The sequence below is a fragment of the Rhea americana genome, unplaced genomic scaffold, assembly GCF_003343005.1.
Source record: "Rhea americana isolate MKP2758 unplaced genomic scaffold, rheAme1 scaffold_11, whole genome shotgun sequence".
Lineage (NCBI taxonomy): Eukaryota > Metazoa > Chordata > Aves > Rheiformes > Rheidae > Rhea > Rhea americana.
Window position 1 is genome coordinate 9,721,113 of NW_028185150.1, and position 22,596 is coordinate 9,743,708.

The following is a 22,596-nucleotide window of genomic DNA, read 5'->3' on the forward strand; positions in this document are numbered from 1 at the left end:
GTAAAATAGGACAACAAAAAAAGATCTATTTTGCCTTCAGCATTACAGAGTGGCAGAGCGAAAACAACATGTACTGACCTTTCAAAGACTGAAGTCTCCTCTGCAGGTGCWAGTAGAGATTTGGTTTCCCTCAGGACTCAAACAGAGCAGGATATATTAGCACCATCTTATAAATTCTCCTCACCTCCTCAAATACCAAAACATTCTTCTGGAGTTCAGACACCCTGATTCTTCAAGAACAAAAGCTGAACATTCTTCACTGAAACTCAACTGTGACTGTGAAAGAGTAATATTTTTTTTGTATTACATGGCACGTCAATAAATCTTCTGAAGTGAGGGAGCCAACAGCTATCTTTAAAAACTTGACTGATCAGAATAAAGCCACATAGTGCCAGAAATGCCTGTAAATTCCGGACTCAGAACAGTTTAGGAGAAATGCCTCAGTTCTTTGCTTCTGGTTTGTTCCCATGTCAACTCTGGGTTAACGCTCCCCTCTATTATCAACCTCCTGACAACTCCCTCTTTATAAGGAAAGGGGAGAAAAAAAGAAAAAGAAGGATTTCCAAATTATTTTTTCTCATTCCTATACCAAAGAAAGCAAATATTCTAGTTTCACATCAAGACTTAGTTTTGTGTTTTGTTCACTCTACAAATGTGCTCTGAAAGTTTGTTGTCTAATGTTGGTAGAATTTTGCCACTTAGAAGCAAGCATGTAGCACTGTGTAGTAGCTTGTTAAGGGAACACTACACTTTAGCAGATGTTTCTCTCTGGAATTGCAGAGGAAATTAAGGCTGAGTGCACTGAGGATTTTGTTTGAAATTAGGACAAGTAAACAAATACATATTTTGCTATCACTTCTTAATTGGGATAAATTATGTAGAGCCACATACTGGATAGCAAGGAGCAAAAAAGAACTAGGTAACTGCCCATTAAGTGAGAACAATCCATGAACTGAATGTGGCCAGGATCCTTGGGGAAAAAAAATCATATCAAAGAACCAAGAATCATGATTTTGTCTTATTTTACCTCTTCCATTGTACAATCAAATTATATTCTAATGTAGGTAGTACTTGACCATCTCACAGTTTGATTTGTGGGACTGAAATTCAGARGAATACACACTTAAAAACATACAAGTGAAACACACGCGTTTTAATGCCAAAAGATTATCTCCAGGTGAATGTAAAAAAGCTTAATGAAAGTAATCTGTGGTGAGCAGTACAAGTTTCCTCCTTTGAGTTGTATCTATTTCTTTGCTCCAATATGGAAATTGTACCTTTGTACTTTGGTACTTTAAGAGAAGGATAGAAGATAATAACAAATAAATAGTGGGGGAAAAAAAAAAGGTTCTTCATAACACTTTTAAGAATTTCTTTTCTATATGGTGGAATTAAAGATAAAGAACAGGAATGGAGAGGCAGAAGTTAATGATCTAAAAGAGAAGTGTCTTACAGGAACTCCATAGTCTATCTTAGTTTTGTTTTAAACCAGAACAAATTTAAATATGATGTTTTAGAACACTGAGAAGCAACTTAGCAACATCAACAATGAAGTTTCCCAGTTAATTGAACAGCAAGAGACATGACCTTGAGATGAACAGTGTACTAGCTAAAATACACTCATGAAAACCAGAGGCTCTACCAGACTCTTTAAGTGTTTAAAAAAAAAAAAAAAAAAAAAAAAAAAGCTTGAGATTTGTCTAGAATATATTCTTTATTATTTTGCAGTCTGTGTAAATTTTAATATATGATTGAATTTCAACATCATTTTCTTAGTTTCAGTACATCCTGGTCTCTCCAACTCACTGAAGTGCACCTTTATTATGTACAGTCAGTATTTATGAAATATTGCATATGGATCTATGAACTTACAAAAACAACAGGAAAGGAAAGTTGTTGCCATAAAACTGATCAGAAGTTAGGTAAAAGAGTCAATCACTCTTTAGTGTGTTATGGCTTTGCACAAACATCAGATTCAAAACAAACAATCTATGATGCTTTTTACTAAAGGCACTTACTGTTCTCCAGATACTCCTTCAAATTTAACTCTCTTGCATTGAAAAGCATATCTCTTGGATCATGCTTTCATAAAACAGTCCAAAAAGGCAGTAATATAACATTAAGAAAAGGGTTTTGCATTAAAATATGAAAATATCAAGAATTAACACACACTTTGAAATAGGTTTTGGTCCTTTTAAAATAGGCAATTGCATTCAGGCAATAGTGATTTCTATTCCTAGATGCTCACAAAATAATATCCCCAAAAATGAACTCTTCCAGTTCCAGCGCATGGATATGTCTAAGTTGGGTAGATCACCCTCTAATTATCCCCAGCAAAGATACTGCTTTTCAAAATTAACCTGTGCTCCACTTTGGCTGTGAAGGAAGAGAATCTCAAAACAGCATTATGTATGCACATATTAGCAAGCCTACAATTCTGTGTCTCTGTATCTGGATGGCTGTCCATAGTACCCCTTCTTGGAGTGGTCTGATAGCTGCCGACGGTACTCCTCCTCGTCCTCTGCGTCACTACCGTAACTGCCTTGTTTCTCTAGGTAAGGTCTGGTAGGAGGTTTCTGGGGTTCTGGAGGTCTGGAGCTAACAGCAAGAGGAAAAGAGAGAGAGGGATAATGCTTACTTCCATTCTGCAGCCTGAAAGAACAGTTACATTCAGTCTAGAGAATATATATTTTATTGCTGTGTATAACCTGGGAAGTCCCTGCTAGCACCTTCAACCAAAATCAAAGTTTGCGTAGCTGTGGTAAGCCTGTCTGGAGAGACACCTTATTGCTGCAAGCGGAGCTTAGTGATCCAAATCTGATTCACAGAACACACTTGGAAGAATGCTAAATTTACACACATTCAAAAAAACCATCCAACTAGTTTTAGAGTTTTAGAGATTTAGGAGGCACTTCCTGTGCAGAAAGATGTTTTCAGACATTGTTGCTGCCCTAGTTGTGATGAAAGCTGACTAACACTTTCCTCATGCACCACATTCTTCTAAGTACCACATTCTTTCTAAGCCTGCTTTCTCTTTTGTGTCTATAGTCTCCTGCCACTAGGTATGCCACGCCTGAAGACTCTCTGTGTGACACATTTCTTAAATTGGTACCCTTCTCTACCCACTCTATGTTCTCTCTATAGCTGGCCATACTTAAAGCTGGCAGGAAAAAAAACACATTTGCTTTTTATATATGGTAGTGCTACTCATTTAAAGTGGCATGAAGCATGGAACATAAAAATAAGATCTACTGACAAAAAAGAAGGGCATTTCAACAGTTTTAAGAGTTACAATTTTTCAGATCCCATATTGTACAAAACCAAGATGTCACTCATCCCTCTCATATCCCCTCAGTGCTTGAACACTCCCAGATCAGTCATTAATGTTCTACTAAAAAGGCAGTATCACTGATTTCTGTAAGTAGTCAAATAGTCTATATATCTGGTTAAACAAGACTTTTTATTACTTTCTAAAAAGCCTCTAAAGCTATATAAAACCCAGCACGTTTACTGTCTTGAACCTATCAAGAAAACCCTGAAATTATCCGTTTTTTGATTTCCACTCTTTCATTTTATATTATATACCTGTGAGAGGTATATAATATAAAAGAGGGTGAGACTAATTGGGGCAAAAAAAATKGCTCTGAAAATCATTCATTAAAGGAATATAGTGTTTCCTCCTAGGTAATTCAAAAACTATAAATGAACTAAAAGAAAAGAGATCTTGGAAAACAAGAAGAGGTCTCTGAAATTTTGCCCTGCTTTTACAGCAATTTTCGAGGACCATCCAAACAAAGTAATATACCAAAAGTTGGCAGGATTATTTGTGTAAGTAAAAACCAGCAAGATCCTCTTGCTAATGAAGTAAGCAATCCAGACAGAATGCTTTAAACTGGATGCACCTTACCTCATGGGCTGGGGCCAGTTCTGATCTGACTTCTGTGTTTTGACAGGGACAGCATAAATATCCGGGTGCTTCTGGGCTATTTCAAGCTTTAAAAGAAAGTGGAAGAAAATAACTGTTCTTTTTTTTTCTATCAATTCATCAGAAATCCTAGACTGACTACAATAGGTCACACCTACATCTGAAACAATTAAGGCACAAAGTGCTAACTGATCCTACTTGTATTCAGACAATGACAATCTTCTGCTAGCGTATGAATTCAAAACACATGTGAAAACAACGGATTGCCATAAGCAACAGGATTTTTAAAAGTTTGCTTGCTATAGCTACAATAGGAATGCTTAACATATGTCCTATTTTTTATATCTCACAGTCCTCCCTCCATAACTAACATTATGCAAGGGCATGATTTTCATTCTCAGAGGGTAGGAAAGGACACTGGAAAGGACAGCAAGGGGAGCATGCATTGCTTCATACCCTGGCATTCTGGGCCTCTTGTAACTCTTGCATTCTTTGCATCCTTGCCTTATGATCCATCTCCTCAAATATTTTGACTTTTCTCAGTACAGATTTTGGAGTGTTCTCTTGTTCACTTCCTTCCTCTTCCAACTTTTCCTCCTCTTCCTCTGTGGGTGGGACTGCTGGTTGAGAGTTTCTCATGATAGGACGCCCAAAGACAGGTTTCATAGAAACAGGCGGTGGTACTGGTTTAGTTGACACAGCTGAAGCCTCACTGCCAACAGCGATGCTACTTGGTTTGGAATCATAGCTCTTGGGAAAATCATATAGATCCTCTTTGCTTTGTAACTTCCCCTGTGAGTATGAAAACCACAAAGTTTCCATCAGCAATTCCAAAATCTTCAAATGAAGGTTTGAATTTGAAGTCTAATTATGCCTATGTATTTAAACAGTGTCTAGCTTTGTCCAAAGTAATATTTGAAAGGTATTTGAACTACTACAATGTTTTCTCCAGACAGTCATACACCAAATCTGACGTGTACACCAAACTGTAGAAGAGTATCATGTTTAGATACATTTGTGACATTCTTTAAAGATGAAGAACAGATTGTTGGTACTACTGAAAGTAGAATATCACTACCTGGAGTTTAGAAGTGCACAGAACAGAAGCATATTTCTATTCCATCTTTATTTCCCTTTCATGTAGTCCTGCTCTGCCTTACTTGACCTACACATTGCCAAAGCATATCTGAATGCATTCTGAACAATCATGAATTGCAAAAATAGAAGTTGGTCTCCAAGTAATATTAGTCTTTCTTTATCATTCCAGAGCAAGGTTTGAATAGCTAACTTCAACAAATGGAGACAAATTTCTAATTTTGTGCTGCATGATCATGGCCATCAATAATGTTTTTTTAACAGTTAATCTCAGTTTGTTCTTGCTGCATTAGAAAGTTTCCTTTACATTTTTAACAGACACAGAAAGGAGTCTACTTCTTTATTCTCTGTAGAGATCACATATATTTGAGGAGAACAGTCTTCCATTCAATTTTATCTCTGCTGGAATTTGCAACACATTCATTCTTTCATTCTTTCCACACTGGTAATGTTTTCTAATCTCTGATAATTCTTGGTGCTCTCTCTAATGTGCCACCCTGGAAAGTTCTCTAAACAGATGAGCTTTTCATTCAGATTTTTTTTTCTACAAGCATACCTTAGGTGGTTCAGGCTTGAATGCTGGGGGTGGACTAGGTTCTCTAAGGATCTCCCTGCTACCAGCCTTTTTCATCTGAGCTTTTGGTTCTGGGTTAGATTTCTTTAAACTCTGTGAAAGAAAATAAGTTAGAGAGCTAAATTAAGAGAGACAAATTCATTGCAGGATCCAGTAATTCAATCATTTTTTATCTGTTTCATGTTTACTATTTTGGGAACTGTAACCAAGAGTCAAATGACTGTCAGAATCCTGGTCACAATCATTGGAGAGGTAATTGCATAATTCAAGGTGACAAGACATCATCAGGAAACCTATAAAGTCAGGCAGAAAAACATAGCTGTTATTACTTTTGCTCAACACAATGTACCTTTAAAATGCTATTAAAAGTAAGATAATACTGCAGCTAAAAATCAGATTGTTTTCAGCAACAATTGCAAAAGGAATCTTCCCTTTTATTTTTAAATCACACACGGGTGGTTCTGAAAATCCAGAGCGCAGCCTGGCTCAAAATCCAGGCATCTCACCTCCTCGTGATGCACAGGCTCAGAGGATCGGCTAACAGATGAAATCCTTGGTTCATCCAAAGGCTCATCAAGTTCATTGTCAGTGTATGCACCTCCTTCTCCATCTGTATCTTCTAAGTCACTGATCAGCCTGCTGTCACAACTCAAATAGTCAGCACCCATTGCAGTAAGGTAAGACATGCGATCGTCAGCATCATCTTCCATACCATCCATCTACAGAGAAGTAGGTAAGAATTTTAAAAAGAAACAAATTTAAAGACTAAAAAAATAAGAATTAGAGTCTGATTAAGTCTAAACATCATTCTAAAGAACTCCTTAAGAAATGAACTTGCAGAACAGAGATAAAACCTACTCCATAATAATAAAAAAAAAGTCCTGTAGTCCTTACCACATTCTCCCCTAGCCACAGCATTAGTGATGAAAGCTCCAAAGCATAACAGAAAGAACAATAACAAATCAGTTTGGGTTACCAAGAAAGATATCAAGTAACTACTTCTCCAACCTATCCAAAGCAGGCAAACAACATTTCAAGCAATTATTACTGGTAAGAGATGATCTTCAGACAAACGCACAACTTAATACATGCAGTACAGGCTGACTCCCTACCTTTCCTTCTGATACCCATACTGCTTCACCTTGCTGTTGCTGAATTGTATCTTTTAGACTACCATACCAGCTATCATTGGCTGAATTCAAATTGATGGTGGCTGTAAAAATTGAAAAAAATGAAAGAAAAAGTATTCATATACAGCGAATGCAATGCAATGCTTTTTCTAGTCTTATCTTTTTAATGTTTTTTGTTTTGGTAATGTAATAAACAACCATTTCATTTAAATCACTTACAAAGGCACAGTATTTCTGTTTGTACTGTTTGTTTACTCTCAAAGCCTATTAAATCACTTATTCATCATCTTTTAATGACAGTATACTGAGTCCCGATCTCTTTTATATTAAARTAAGTCAAGACAAGGAACTTAGAAAAAAAGTCAGGGAAGAAATTTCTCATGACCGTGCCTTCACACCCCTTTAGTTATAGCCTACATATAATTTAATATGCAGGGCAGCAAGTGGTTATCTCAAGATTTACACATTCACATTCACAGTTCTCTTGGTAAGCCTGCTAGACACACATTCTTCCTTACCTGTAAAGAGGTGGGAGCAAGTTTTCTTCAACTTGTTTGCTTGCTCATAAAGCTTTCTTGAGCTCTTGTTAGATGTGGAACATAGCCTTTGTCTCATGGTTTTCACACCCTGCTTACTGTCTGGGTTAAAGAAGACTACAATTGGAAACCACTGAGTATAATTTAGCAGATCCACTGCTTTAGGAGTCACATCCAACAGAGCATGTTTATCCTGTTAACAAGAAAGCTCATGTCAGTGTTTTCCTTCAGGATAAAAAGAGATGGTAAGAAGATGGAGAGGGAATATTGCAGATGAGGAAAACTCACAGGTTTTCTTCCAATTAAGGCCATAACTAGCTGGATTTTTTTTTTCTACAGTTGCATCCCATTCAGGAAACAGAGCAGGCATATTTTTCTCTTCAGATCTATTTTTCTGAATGGTTGTTGCCTTAATGTCCACAATATTTGTCAATAAAATAACTTGTATGTTAATTAATTATACCTATTCTCCACCCTTGTCCTTTAAGTAGGAGGTGAAAGTTAACTAACCTCTCTTAATATATGCCCCTGCCACAGCTTCCACTGCCACAGCTGTTCTGCGGTGCCATCTGTAGACAACACTAATAGATTGCTTCTGAGCTACCTATAATGCCAAGATGGATGGGATTTTCAAACACAGGCTCCAGGGTGGCCTTCTCATTTAACTGAGCTCTGTGTGACATTCCAGTCACTCTGGCATGACTTTACTGGGCTCAGGATGATAAGCTACAGAGCACATTCTTTTGCCTAATTTTTTTTAGCTTCTTGATTACTACCTATTTACTTGATCTCTAAACAGTATTTTAAGAAGTATTTAAGACTGACAGTGCAGTCACAGCAAAAGCCACTTAGTTACCACAATCATTTCCTGTTCAGTGAATATAGTAATAAATCTGAGGTAAAGTAAAATGTTAAATTTTTGATGACTCTGTGAGCAAGTGGAGCAGTGAATGATGGTAAGGGCTACCCTGGCAAATTCAAAAAGTGTACCATAGAGCACAGATGCCCCTCTGTTCAAATTTAGAGTAGACAGTATCAGGTTTACCCTCCCACTTGTAGGACAGCTACTGAAATAATAAAAATTGTCGTTCAACATATTTCAGAATAACCTCATCCTTAAGCCACGTCTGTTTAACATAAAAATAAATACAGTGAATATCTGAGGACACTCCAAATTTTACGAACAATTCCAATAATATGCATTTGAGTGTAAGCAATTTTCACAGAGATATACTCTACCTGCTCAATTATTTGCCTCACAGTGTTCAAGCGCACTACCCCAGTTGACTTCTCTGAACCTGCATCTCTGGGTTCTGTCTCTGCAAAGACAATATTTTACCTTATCTTGAGTAGTTGTGAGGATGTGATTCTCAAATTACTGATCCTCCCATTTAAAGATCTATCTTTAACTAATCTATGTTAAAAGGAGGACTTACTTGCAGTCTGGTACAGATGAGGCAAGTCATTTGACAACTTCTCCATAGCTACATCTGCAATAGGGCCAAATATCACCACAGGTCTCTTAAAACCAGCTGCAAGAAAAATATGTAGAGAAAAGACAGTGTTATCAGACTGTCTTTATACATAGATATGAAGAGCCTCAATTACTGTAAAAGTCTTTATCTTGGCATCTGGGAGTTCCCTGAAAATACTTCTTACTATTTCTTTTGTTCCACAGTGCTGACATGCATATGGRAAATTATCTTGACCTGCCCAACATGACTAGTACTATAGCTAATTTAGAGTCACAGAGATGAATCACATCAAACTCACTTATATTTGGACAATCTACTGAAGATACTTAGGTTTTGTTTTTTTTGAAGATATTATTAAAGAGTGTTTATGAGTTATGAGGTGTCAAACAAGCTAGTATCTCATGCATGTGGACTGTACTTGTAGAGCTAGCCTAGGGGATACTTAGGAAACAATAAAACCTTTTGTATTTTTCCTTGTTCATTTTAAACTCTGAAGTTGGCATATTTAATTTGGAGGCAAATAACGTATGCTGTTGAAATAGTTTAAAAAGCCCAGAAGTTTTCTTCTAGTAGTTAATAACACCTAGAAATTTGCATCCTGATAAAAATATCATTTCTTTCTGCTGCTCAAATTTAACCCCAAAGCCCAAGGTGTTTGAAAGTACTTACTTAGCTGACCAAACATTTGGGCACCTACACAACCAGCAACAAATAGGCAGCAAGTTCTCAACAACTGACTTACCCTCGCGCAACTGAACTCTCTCATAAGCTGGAAATTTTGTGCTCACAGATGCAATAGCTGTCAGATCTTCACGACTCTTCCTAAGGTTCTTCTTCACTCCAGATCTCTGGCCACGTGTTCTCCAAAAGTCTGCCCTGTCACTTGAGCCATCCTTCTGGGCATTTTGAACACTAGCCATCTGCTCAGCTCTGACAGAGAAAACACAAAGTTCATTTGTACAGAGCTAGTTAAAAAGGGCAAAATGTCTCTCTCCAAAGAGCTATGAATTTTGAATCCACAATAGATAATTTGGCAGGTAGGCAACCATATGTGGAAAAAAGGAGTAGAGAAATCCAAGCTCTTTGGCCTTGAAGCAAACACAGTAAGAGTCAGCATGATGCTCTGACTCACCACAGCTGCAAGACTGATGGGCAGGAATCAGGCTGTGGACTGCCTTTGAACTGCTAACACAAGSACAAATAAAAGAAGGAAGCTGCACAAAATTAGTGAGAGTAAACTCAGAACTAATGGTCTAAAAACTTACACTCATCGTCTTCTCCATCAAACTTAAGTTAGGTCACTAAAACATACAAAGAAAGGCCTCTCAAATCAGATCAGTATAACAGAGAGGACAGAATGCACTAAGCAGGAAAGGTGGTAGAGTGGGAAACGGGTAGGAAATCATGTAAGAAGCATATTTCAGGAAATACTGTACAATGCAATTGAGAGATGTTTGTTAAAATCATGACCTCACTGAAGAACTTAAAAGTTACAGTCTGAAAATACCTTTACTGTTTTTTCTTTTTTCTTTCTTTTTTTTTTTTTTTTTTTTTTTGCTGATGAATTTCAATATGCACCCCTGCAGTCTGTTTACCATAAACTTATAGTAAATACTTTCCATTAACTTTGACTAAAGGAGTGTATCTAAGCAAAAAATATTGGTTGTGTTTACTCTGTATTTCACACAAAAATAAGGACTACAGAAACAAATAAATGTTAGCCTTACAGAAAAAAAAACTTCTTAAATCAGTTTTCCTAAGAGTATACATAAAAAGTTGAAGTATTAGAAGTTCTTTAAAACATTAATCAGCAGACATCCTTGTACATACAGTAGCGAACTTGCTGTTTTTTTTTTTTTCTTTTTTAACTGTTTTCAAGAAATAAAGCCTCACATCCCATTTTGTAGAAGAGGAACAGAAGCAACTTGTCAAAGCTCAGCTGACAGCAAACTCAAAAGCTGTAGGTCTGTATATGCAATTTAGCACACAGGTAACATCATCTTCTCTCATCCACTCCTTACATAATGCCAGGTTCTAAAATCTACAGTTTTACAGGCACAATTGTAGTGAGAGTAAAGAAAAAAAAAATTCTAAAATCCAAAAAAAAAAAAAAAAAAAAAAAAAAAAAGGAAGAAAAGTTGTATGAGATAAGCAAGAACCATTTGGAACAAAAACAATTTACTTCTAAAAAATTAGGTTAGAAGATAGGAGGCCAACTTACCTGCTCTTATTTGGAATGAGGCCTTTTTCTAGTTCATTTCCAATTCTCACTGCCAGCCAGTTTCCCAGTTTGCCATCATACAGTGTATCAACTACTCTAAAAATCTCCCCTCTGGTAAATGCTAAGCTCTGTGGTGACTCTTTTTCACACTCAAAGTGGCTCCTGATAAAGAATGAATCTCCTCTGCCACAGGCCATGATGTCTCTGTAGACTAAAAGAGGAACTGCCATTTAGTCTTTTTTTTTAGCCATTTGTCTGGATTGTAAAATACACAACAATACTGAACAGCATTCTGCCCACCTCAATTTTAGGCTAGGTTCCCTCAGTACCTTACACTTGAAAGAAATAGATTAAGCTGTTGTTCTAGCAAAGAATTTGGAAAATTTCCCCCTTATTGAAAAAGATGACATCCACAGCCATTACAAGAATGTTCAATATTCATATGCACACAGTGGTGATAGCTGGGGGAAGCAAGTGCTTTCACCCAGATGGCCAAAGCAAAAGGCAGCGATGGTACTTCAGTATTACAATAGGCTGTATCTGTAAAAAAGAAAGCATGAGGCTTTGCTTGCTCCTTATCTACTCATCAATTAAACTTTCCACTTGTCAGATACCATCTGACTGTGAATCCCTTATGACTGTCAAAGGGACAGGAAGGAACAGCAGATCTCATKGATGCTAAAGAGTGAAAAGCAGAAGGATAATCATTAAGCTGCCACTCGTTAGTGTCAAGAGATGCTGTTTGCTGAAAACAGTGGAGAAGTGCTCTGATAAACACAGTGCACATGTACATCTCTACAGCCCTTGTGAGATGGAAGACAGCTATTTTCTAAACTACTGAGAAAGAGGTCAATTAAAATGTTATTAAGAGTAGCAAGAGAGACCATTTGTTATTTCACTGACATTCCAAAGGCTTCATGGATACATGCCTATTTAGTTCAAAGCACCTACCTTCGTATTTGCTCTGAGCCAATATGGTCACTGTTTCACCTTTGGGAATTTCTAATAGGTACAAAACAGCGTCTTCTCGAACAATGCCTCTGAAGTCTTGAGTGTTTACCTGATGCACAAAGAATTCAACAATAAAAGGAATATCTGAAGATTATTATGTTTCATCTAAAAAGCTTTAATATTCTCCTCTACTGTACGTTGTTTTAAAAAGTCAATACAGACATTTGTTGCAACAAGAAATATTTTAATCCATCCATTAAAAGTAATCCTTCTGGAAATAGCAAGGTGCACTGATAGATTTTTATAGAAAGTATGGATATGACTGTTTCTACACATAATGTAGCCTTATCTATTTAACAGTGCCTGCTACCAAATGTGCTGATTCCAGTATTTCATAGAAACAGCAGTCACCCTGTTGCTTCTAAAATTCAAGACAGTACTGTAATCCAGTTTCAGCATCACTGATTCTTTCTGGTAATGTACACTACACAGCAATGAAGTCAGGAACACAAGCTCAGATTCCCAATACTGGCCCTCAGTCATGTTCATCCCTGATCCTTCTGCCTCACTGCTACTTTCATTGAATAGAGGTTGCCACTCCTTACCAGGCAAATTAAATCCAATTAAAAGCCTCTATGTTTCCATGCAGCATAAAAGGAAGCAAAGAATCAGGCTCTGAAAAAGAACAACTCTTTCAAAACCCACTCAGGTCTTGAAGACAGGAAGAAGAATATGGAGCAGGGACCAGGAGCCTGAGCTAAGCTTCATTGTAAATCAACAGAAATATTTTAACTGGCTCCTAAGAGCCATAGAAATCAATGTTATCACAAGAGAAAAAACAAACAGAAGAAAAAAATGAGATTTTATCAGTGTCTATTTGAATTTTGAGAAAAAGGGGAGAAAACAAGATGACAAAAAAGGCCTGGATAAAAAAATTTGGGAACTAGAAAAATAAATCAGTTACCCAGGCACGTTCAAGAAAGATGAAAGAATAAAGAAAAGTATGCTAGCCTCAAATTCCCAAGAGCAAGAGGAAGCATTGCATGGCCAGTTTATGTTCTTCCACCTTAAGGCATTTTTCTTGATTAAAATTTCTGTTAGCTACCTCTTCTACAGAATTAAAAAAAACAAAACCAAAAAACTAAAGCTTGGTAAATAATGTGAGTTCTCCTTTATAAAACCCCATTTCAGTAAGATCCCCCTACTGTACATACATACTTCAGAATCTTGACTTCTTAAGAAAATAATTTTTCTCATACTTCCACTAAGAAGCAAACAAAAAAAATACAAGAGTAAGTGGTTTGAACTTCAGGGGCATACTTTTATACTGATACCTTAAGAATCTGGTCTCCTTCCTGCAGTCCTTCCTCATCAGCTGAAGTGCCTTCTTGAATTCCAGCAATAAATATCCCCACATCATTTCCACCAGCCAATCGTAGACCTACGCTGTCTCCTTTCTTGAATTTCACCATCTTTGTATTAGGACTACAAGATTCATGTGCAGGAAAAGAAAATCAGGCCAGATATTAGGCACATGACAGTAAAGGTCATCAAGAGCAAAAAAACACAACTCTCTCAACAAAATTATCTTAATATTCTTATCCCCTTTTTCTCACTAGATACACTGTATTTACCCATGTAACACTTCAGTGAAGGGAGAAAGCATAATATCTACATTTTCAGAGGGGAAACTGAACTGGAAAGAGAGACTGAGTGACTTGCATAGATTTGGAATAAGAGCAAGATGAATCCTGGTTCCTGAGGTCCTGAGACAATTTCTTACCTATTGGATCCTCTCTTACATCAACAGCTGTTTTTTTGTGAAGGTAGCCTGAGTTATAAATAATCCTACTCATTCTTTTTTTTCTCTACGCACTTGAGAACTGTCACATAAATTAAATTTACACACACTTTCTTTGCAGTTTAATTGCTATGTTTGTCAGAGCACAGGAAAGCCTTCCAGTTCCTTGTAATGAGAAATATATTCAATAATACTCTACTGGTACTTCAACAATTACCTTTCATATTCCAAGGATGGAGAGATTACTGGACTAGGGTCAACATTTTTCCTGCCAGAAAAGCTGTATGCCTGAATGACCTTCCAAAACAGAGGATAGTGCTTATCTGTCAGCCTTTGCTCAGTAATACCATAAGCCTATATTATAAATTCTCCTTCACCAAAATAACCACATGATTAATTTGTATATCAGTGACAACATACTCAGAAAAGATTTGAGAATATAATCCAGTTGAGAGAAAAAAACCTCTGAGCTACAAAGTATCTTCAACACCTTATCTTTAGCCTACTTCTTATAGTCTCAGAGTCATTCCCCTTCAGTTTCTGTATTTGGAAAAATTCTTACAGAAAACACAATAGTTTTCATATAATAAAATTCATAATTTTTAATATCTTTGTTCTTAAGGGACCAACAATACCAGATTCAACCTATTTATAAAAATCATCAAAAACAGAGCATAAAAGTAAACATTACAAGCAAAACTCTGCTCATTTCTGAGCAGACAGAGACCAGAACTAATTAGGCGCGGCACAGGCATCAGTCTTAGGAAAAGATGTACATTTCTATACAGAAGTTTCCAAGTTGTACATGCATTTTGGGGACAGATGAACAGAAATCTGCACATGTTTGGCTTTGCCCTGCAATGAACTTGYCTCCAAATCGTATTGAGGACATTTTCTTCGTGCACTAATGCTGGGAGAAAGGAGAAGATTGTCCTTTGTATATGTAAAAAATAATGGAAAAGGTGTAAAATACATTTCCTTAGAATTGTTTGGGTTAGAATGGACCTCTCGGGGCCTCTAGCTCAAACTCCTGCTCAAAACAGGCTGCTCGGGGCCTTAGTCAGCTATATGTTTAGATATCTGATGGTGGAGGTACCATAATCTCTATAGGAAACCTGTTCCAGTGTTTAGCCACCTTAATGGTAGAAGTTTTCTTCTTTATATTCTTGTGTCCACTGCCTCTTGTCCTATCATTGTGCCCCCCTTAAGAAGAGTGTGGGTCTGTCTTCTCCACACCCACTCGTTATGTAGCTGCAGACAGCAATAAGATGTCTTTCTCCTTGATCTTCTCTCCTCTAAGCTGAACAAATGCACTTCTCCCAGTTTTAATTCGTGTGTCACACACTGAAGCTCCCTCACCACCTTGATAGTCCACAGCTAGACTCATTCCAGTATGTCAGTGTCAATGTCTTTCCTGTACTGGAGAGCCCAAAAGTGGATACAGTATTCCAGATGCAGTTGCATAAGTGTCAAATGGAAGAGGATAAAAATATAGAAAGATACATCATTGTATAAGTTCCTATGCAAACATAAGATATGTTCTTTAACTCTGAGGCAGAAGGTAAGTACCTTCTAGGCAGATACATTTAAAATTTAATTTTCCCCCCAAAACAGTCAGATAGAAGCCACATCATTTTTTCTTAGCACTAAACTATGAAAAGAATTTCAGTCTTACTGGCCAAAAAAGAAATAAACTAGTACAACCATGAAGAAACTAAAGGTAGTCAGAACACTGGGAGTGCAGACAGATATAGCAAAAGCCTCCTTACCCATATATTGCTTCATCTTCAGGACTGGGTTTAAGAACTGTTCTTGCAGCTGCTTTTGGTTGAGACACTGTATGTAAAAAAAAGGCAGCAGAAGTTACTGAAGTTACTGCTAACAAAAGGCATAAAAGGCTGCATTTTTAGTTATCAGACGGCAACCCCCCCCCATGCCAAAGACAAAAGCAGATTTAAACGAAGCAGATTTAAAAGGCCAAGCATCTCTTTGGCTAGAATTGTATTTACTTTCCTTCTTTTCTCTTAAAAAATAACAAAAAGATCCAATGGAGGAACAGACAACCGAGACTGCAGAAAGAGCTTTACTTGGCTGTTTAGCCAAGTTACAGTAGGTGACTTCTTGCTGTTGAGGTAGAAATTCTAGTAAGCAACTGGTTTCCAGTAATCTTAGGTGTCTCTCTGCCCACAAAGCAAAGACAGACCTGTCTGTGCACCAGAATGGGGTTAATAGGAAAACCGTATGAAACACATGGATACAACTGGGAGAATACACACTCTGTAGGCAGGAAAAATAACTCTTCAAGTGAGAGTTTCAGCTCTGACCTGCTGCATCATCTTGGTATTTTGGTTCTTTGTTTGCATCTGCAACTGTGACAGCATTAGTAGCTATGTCACTGGTTGATTTAAACGGTGTAGGCATTGCTCCCATTCTGGACATCCTATTGGATGGATCATCTTTTGCACTAAAAGAAAAAAAAAATAAGTTCAGTGAAATGAGATAAGAATATCACATCTTAAGTTTTATTTGATAGAGGACTAGAAAAGAACACTTCCTACCTTGGCTTCTCTTTTAGTTTTTCATTGGATGAATGTGAATCCAGATCAGAGTGATGTAATCTGTCATCTTGAGGGGAGAATGATCGGTTTGACTCTATTTCAGAAATATCTGTAGAGAGAGCAAGAGCACAAGAAACGAGAGATTTGTTTGTATGACCAGAAGATCTAATCACTACATTAATTTACAGTACTTTCACATATCTATATGCAGAACCTTCAAACCTATTTCTCTTCCAAGTAAAAAGCGGTGTCTCCCAGAAAATATTTCAGGAAAGTTTCACACAACCTTCAAGAACACACATGCATACACCACACAACTACTGTGTGCACACCCTGGACACTCACTAACTAGTGTTAACAGCCTTTTTGTTTCAGCTCTCACTAGAGTTATCAAAGTAGAAAATGACCTTTGTATTAGCAGTCCTCACATTATTACTACAGTAAGGGAGGGCCCATTTTTGTTGAAATAAGCAATCATACAGACCGTAAAGCATGACAGAAAATGCTTACAACTCCCCAGATGCTTTCTCTCAACCTCCCACCTTAAGTCTAGTGAGTATACTACTAGTTGGTGCATTAGGTTTTCAGGGAAATAAAAAAAAAAACAGAATAGCCCTCAGATTTAAACCGTATCTCAACATTTACAGTAAAACTAGCAAAAAGTTGCAAAAGTACCCTGAAATCAGAGAAATAGACAACTTGTACTAATTAACATAACATACTGATTCTCTAAACATCCTGTACTTTCCAAAAGAAAGATTGTGTCGTGAGATACAGCTGATACAGTATGAGAGATCATTCATACGAAATAGATACTAGAAATAGAAACAAGTTGTCTAGATGGACTTCACTTCCTCTTGTCCTGGCAATTTTCCCCTCCCGACTGAATGCTGTAATGAATGTTAACGCCCTTGGAAGGAGAGAAGAGGACAATCTATTCTACTCTGTTTTGTAATTCAAGCTTCGTATTAAAGCAGCTGAGCTTCCTGCTATGAGAAGTAGGCCTGTTTTTGTCTGATCAACATTGCTTCTTCTATCTCCTCCTCCAAAAAAATTGAACCATGTGATCACTGCAGAATTCTTCTTTCATTTGAAAGGAAAGAGCTTGCTACTATTTTGGCTATCATTTAGGTTTGGGAATGTTTTTGTTTTATCTTATTTTCCTCCGGGGCCCATAATACCATTATACCATAGCAAAACACTATATATATATAAGCAAACACATATATAAGTTCCATTTTTGCCTGTATAGACTGTAGAATCTTTTATCCACATTAAACCTCACCATCCATTTCTGAGTCACTGTCGTTCAGCGAAGGAATGTTGAGCAGTGTCTGCTTCCTGTCCCTAAGGACAACCAGCTGGAGTTTCCCCCGTGACTTCTCAATCAATTTTCGGGCATCAGCTAACGACATATTTTCTGTCACTGTACCGTTGATCTGGACATATAAAGGCAACAACGTTGTAAGCAAACAAAGAAGCCCAAATTGCACTCAATTTCAGCAGTTGCTGCAGCGACAAGCATGACTTATCCCAGAAAAAACATTTTCTAAAGTACCTGCTATGCTGCTATCTATTTAACCAGAACACACCTTGAGAATGATATCCCCCTCATGAAGGTTGCCATCTTTGGTTGCTAGTCCAGTACCGGTCATTTCTTTTATGAAGATCTGACTTCCAAGCCGCAGACCATATTCTGTAATTAGGGAAATAATCCACTGATAGCTTAGAAGCACAAGCAAAGATGCATTTTTAAAAACTATACGTACATGCAGCACACTTCATATGCCACTAGAGACAAAACAAAAAAACAAAAAAAACCCAGAGACCCAGTAAACCCACTTAATAGACTAAATGTTCCCTTTCTGTGCTGTCACAGTAGTAAAAACATGCAGTGGTCTGAGAACAATAAAGGGCAGAACATTAGCCTGCACCTTCAACTGCCAAATACCATATAAATTCTAGAGGTGCTTATTAAGGATCTGGATTAGATTATCTTCCTATTATATTTTGCATGGTATGGAATAGCATGGAGAAGGGTCAACATTATTACTAGAAGAGGTGGCTTTTTTACCAGTTGCTCCATGCTAGCCCTGCCCTACTTGTGTCCCCATGTCTCAGTTGTTTCAAGCAACAGGAAAAAAAAATGAAGTGAAATATTTGCATCAGTACCTTTACTACTTAAAAATAAAGGTAATACTGGTTTTCAAACAAGCACAACCTAGAATAGCTGAAAARGCAGGAAAATAAACACTGTTATCTGCATTCCAAAGCACAACCTTTGAGAGAGACTGCAAAAAACCCAGATGGATGGCAGAGATTATTATGGACTAACTAGCTACATACAAAACTTCTTACTAAAGCCACTTTAAATTTCTCTTTATTACTTTACAGTTGTCTGTATCACCTTAACAAGTAGAAACATGACACGCAGGAGAAAAARAGGAAGAAAGAAGAGAGATACTTGCCGAGTCAATGAAAAGAGTTTTTTTCCTGCATTCAAAGCTTACATGGGAAAAAAATTCTTATGAATCACAACAGAGCAGATTTAAGAACACAAAAAGGACAGACACAACTCAATGTCAAATGCACTTTGTAGAACAACAGCATTTATTATGTGACACACTAAAGATCATGTCTCCAGCCTCCATCTGCACACACACTCCAACATTCAGCAAGGAGAAGCTGCTTCAGTTGTTGCTGTTTTAATATTCTTTAACTATATTCTGAACATTTCAATACTTGGAACTTCTCTTCACTGTACCCAAATTAATCCCACTTTTAAATCACAGTCCCACAGAATCATGGTCAGGTCTGTGTTTTCCACCAGAACTAGAAGAATAGGCAGGAAGAAATGGACAGCCCAAAGACAGAGTTACTCAAAGACAGTGAAATCATGTGAGCGAACAGAGTCATTTGTTCAAAGGTAAGGCCAAAGTGCCACTTAAAAAGCACCCAAACCTGGCCAGGAAGAATAAAAGAATAACTTCAGTAATGCTACAATTTACCCATAAAAGCRACAAAGATCCAGCTGCCTTCCATGCTCCCATGAAAATAACATATGCTCTATTAAAAATTGGTTCCTCTGCTTCCTGTCACACCTACCTTCATTATGTTTGCCTTTTGTTAACAGAACACTGATTGGTCCCTCCTGATCCTGTGGTCCTAGGTACTCATGCTGGTGCCGTGTTTCAGGTGAAGGGCTTCGGGAATAAAGCCTGTCCCGACTTCGGCTCCTCACTTCCCTTCCGTATCTAGGATCAGTTTGAAATCCATGACCATAACGAGGTGGGCTGTAGTCTCCTCTGTAGTCCCGTTCATAGCCACCATCCCTGTCGATGCTCCTGCCTCTGCTTTGATCTCTTCTGTACTCTTGGTCCAAGCTTCTGTCAATGCTCCTGCCACGACTTCGATCTTGGCTGTAGCTGCATTCTCTACTACGATCTCTGCTTCGGTTGCGCCCTCTGTCCTGATCACCTCTATAGCTCTGATCAAGGTTGTTTCCCCAGCTTTGGCTGCGCCCTCCATTACCACTGTGCCAGCTTCTCTCGCTGTAGCCACTTCGAGCACTTCTGCCATCAAACTCTGCACGGTCATCCATTACATCTAAAGCTCTATCCTCATAGTCAAGGGAAGGGCTTCTCCTCAAAACAGCAGCCTGGACTTTGCGTGGTCTTTTCACTACCTGTCCAATGCAATATGAAACAAAGAAAAATAAAGTAACCACCTGAATGTAAAACTTAAGAGATGAAAAGTTCTTCACACCTCAAATGGAGGGGAAGGGAAGAGACCCAAATCCCAAACCACTTCACAGAAGCACTTCTTACAATGGAAATTAATCAATTGACAGAACAATCAGTAAAGGGGATTATTAAGGATTGCAGAAGAAACTTTAACTAATTGGGAAGAGAAAGAGGAACAGGAGAACAGAAATCAGATCAGCAACTTCATATTGTTAGAACAGTTCGCTGCAACAGTTAAAGAATATAGATTTTYCTGTTTTAAGGAGAGTTCTAGGAAGTGTATCTGCCCCCTTTCCAGCTCTCCCTTCCCTTCCCCNTATATATGCCTCTCCTGATTAAGGAAAGCCAATCTGGACAGTAAATTCTTGTCCAAGGTCTGAGGCTATATCATCCTATTCACAAAACATTTTTTTTTTCAACTGCAATTTACTATTTGTTAAATTGAAAGATTAAGGTCAGACTCTTTTTTCCAAAAGATAACTTTCCTACACTGTCACTTAATTTCCATTTGCTTCTTTGTAAAAACCAGGTCTTCATTCTGGTTTATCTGGTCTGTATGTTCTGTCAGGAAAAGGCTTGCATTGCTTTATGCGTTAATAGTACACTTTACAGAAGAAAACCACAGCCTTGATTGGTTATAGATACACTACACTGCACAGCAAATGCATTTGTAATGTACTTACAATGGTGGCCACTTTTCCACTTTTCCTAAGCTGTTGCACTGCGAAAGAATGTGGAACATTTTCCATTGGGGTCCCATTAACAATGACCACCCGGTCATTTTCTCTGCAAGAGGAGAAGAAAAAGATAAGATTTAAGGAGAGTCTTCCTGAAAACACTGTAATGAAATTTCACTTTTTTTCTGGAAAAAACAAAACTAAACTAATTTCATTTACTTTAACAGGGAGTTTTTCCTCAAAAGCTATGTTTGTTATGTAAACACTATAATACCCTAAATAATAAGGAAAAGGTTTTAGTATGTTTAAAAATCAGAGATYGAATTGTAGTATATCCCTGTATCTATATTATGCACCGCATCAGTACAGTGACAATAACTTTGGAGGAAGGCTTTTTCTTTGAAAGCATACTCTTGTTGACCCTTAAAACTTATATTTTTTATTTTTATGTTCTYAGTTCTTTTAGAACTCCTAGTCTATCACATGTAGTGGCAATTTTTTCACAGCAACATAAGATTTTTAAGAGAGCTTCGAAATTTTGTAGCATTCAGACAAATCTTCATAAATGCCACTCTGCTACACTTTTTTTGAAAGACTGGTATCAGGCCCCATCTACTCTGGAGGAGAGCTGATCAAAAAATGCTATACTATACAAAAAGTCCTCCCTGCCTTAAAACACAGGCCAAAATAGATTACAAACTCATCTTTTCAGACCTCCAGCAAGTCAAATAGATCATTAAGATTTAATTCAGTCATCCCAGGAGACAGCCTCATAACACACGCTTAATTAAAAATTGTATCGGCCAGAAAGCTATCTCAGCTCATGACAATGGCAAGAGTTTATTCTGGTGATTACTCAGTTACTAACCTTACAGTTAAARTTTAAATTTGCCTAGTTTCAGCAACCAATTACTCATTGCCATGACTTTTTTCTGTGAGATAACAGAACTCTTCAGTACCCATTATTTTCTCCTTACTGTAATCAAGTCACTTCACAATCKTCTTATTTAAAAAGAAGATTACTTGCTTTAAGCCTCTCTTTATAAGGCCCTTTCTTTAATTCCTAAATAATTTTCGTGCCTTTTCTCCTACCCTTCCAGATCCTTTTATTGAATAACTTTGCCAGGACAGCACACTACAGACCACTATCAGTTTCATCTGGGTTTATATATAGAGAAAATAACTTTCCTCCTAGTTCATGCATCGAAAAAACGGCATTAAACTTACTATTACAGCACTACACCAAGAGCTCATATTGACTTGATCACTCTACCCTAAAAAGCTGTTCAAGGATTGAAGGATTGTAATGCCMCCACACTCTGAAGGTTGGGCCTGAAGATTGGGTCTACATTCTTCAGTTTTTTGGAAGAACATCTTTGCATTTTGTTTTCTTCAGAATGTGTTTTATCTGAATGTGTCCAAATTGCTTGTCATTGGCCTGCCTTCATCCTTTTCTATTTTTCTAGGCCCTTATATAATTTATGAATATGATTTTATTTCCAAAACATAGSTGATTATTAAACAGAATTGATCAAAGAGGTGTTGCACAGGGATCATTGCTATTTAGATGAAGGTTTTATGTGTTTGAGAATTGTCTGTCACCTGCTTCCAAATACTCTTTTTATCCAGTACTTCATTAGCTATTCCCAYGTCAGCTTCTTCATTACCTCACCAAAAATTAATGTCAGGCAAACGGCCAGAATATACTCTTYTGCTTTTCTACACAGCTTTAGCATTCTTCCAAATCATTTTGTCCTCATCAGACATTCCAGGTCAAAGGATAAAAACTGATCAGCTGTTGGCCAGAAACTAACCATTTATTCCAGCCTACAGACTTTAAAAAACATGTCTGTGGCAGATGTTGCCTAACCAAGGAAGGTGGTATCAGAAGGACCACAGAAGCACTTCAT

At 37.4% G+C, this 22,596-nt stretch overlaps 1 protein-coding gene across 6 annotated transcripts in view; it reads right to left on the reverse strand.

The window, feature by feature from the left end:
* Positions 1 to 1,695: 1,695 nt before the first annotated feature.
* TJP2 (tight junction protein 2) overlaps positions 1,696 to 22,596 on the reverse strand; it is a 64,604-nt gene continuing 43,703 nt past the window's right edge. For all 6 annotated transcript variants that reach the window (XM_085313833.1, XM_085313853.1, XM_085313863.1 and 3 more), the window contains 20 exons: positions 20,693 to 20,795; positions 19,372 to 19,951; positions 17,859 to 17,962; positions 17,552 to 17,705; positions 16,267 to 16,375; positions 16,033 to 16,172; positions 15,478 to 15,544; positions 13,242 to 13,392; positions 11,908 to 12,016; positions 10,957 to 11,167; positions 9,478 to 9,665; positions 8,697 to 8,792; positions 8,500 to 8,579; positions 7,243 to 7,453; positions 6,707 to 6,807; positions 6,101 to 6,313; positions 5,577 to 5,687; positions 4,382 to 4,717; positions 3,908 to 3,993; positions 1,696 to 2,598 (listed from right to left, as the gene is read on the reverse strand). In XM_085313833.1, coding sequence (XP_085169959.1) covers positions 2,430 to 2,598; positions 3,908 to 3,993; positions 4,382 to 4,717; positions 5,577 to 5,687; positions 6,101 to 6,313; positions 6,707 to 6,807; positions 7,243 to 7,453; positions 8,500 to 8,579; positions 8,697 to 8,792; positions 9,478 to 9,665; positions 10,957 to 11,167; positions 11,908 to 12,016; positions 13,242 to 13,392; positions 15,478 to 15,544; positions 16,033 to 16,172; positions 16,267 to 16,375; positions 17,552 to 17,705; positions 17,859 to 17,962; positions 19,372 to 19,951; positions 20,693 to 20,795 — 3,319 coding nt within the window. In that variant the 3' untranslated portion in view covers positions 1,696 to 2,429. The remainder of the gene's footprint in view (positions 2,599 to 3,907; positions 3,994 to 4,381; positions 4,718 to 5,576; positions 5,688 to 6,100; positions 6,314 to 6,706; positions 6,808 to 7,242; positions 7,454 to 8,499; positions 8,580 to 8,696; positions 8,793 to 9,477; positions 9,666 to 10,956; positions 11,168 to 11,907; positions 12,017 to 13,241; positions 13,393 to 15,477; positions 15,545 to 16,032; positions 16,173 to 16,266; positions 16,376 to 17,551; positions 17,706 to 17,858; positions 17,963 to 19,371; positions 19,952 to 20,692; positions 20,796 to 22,596) is intronic.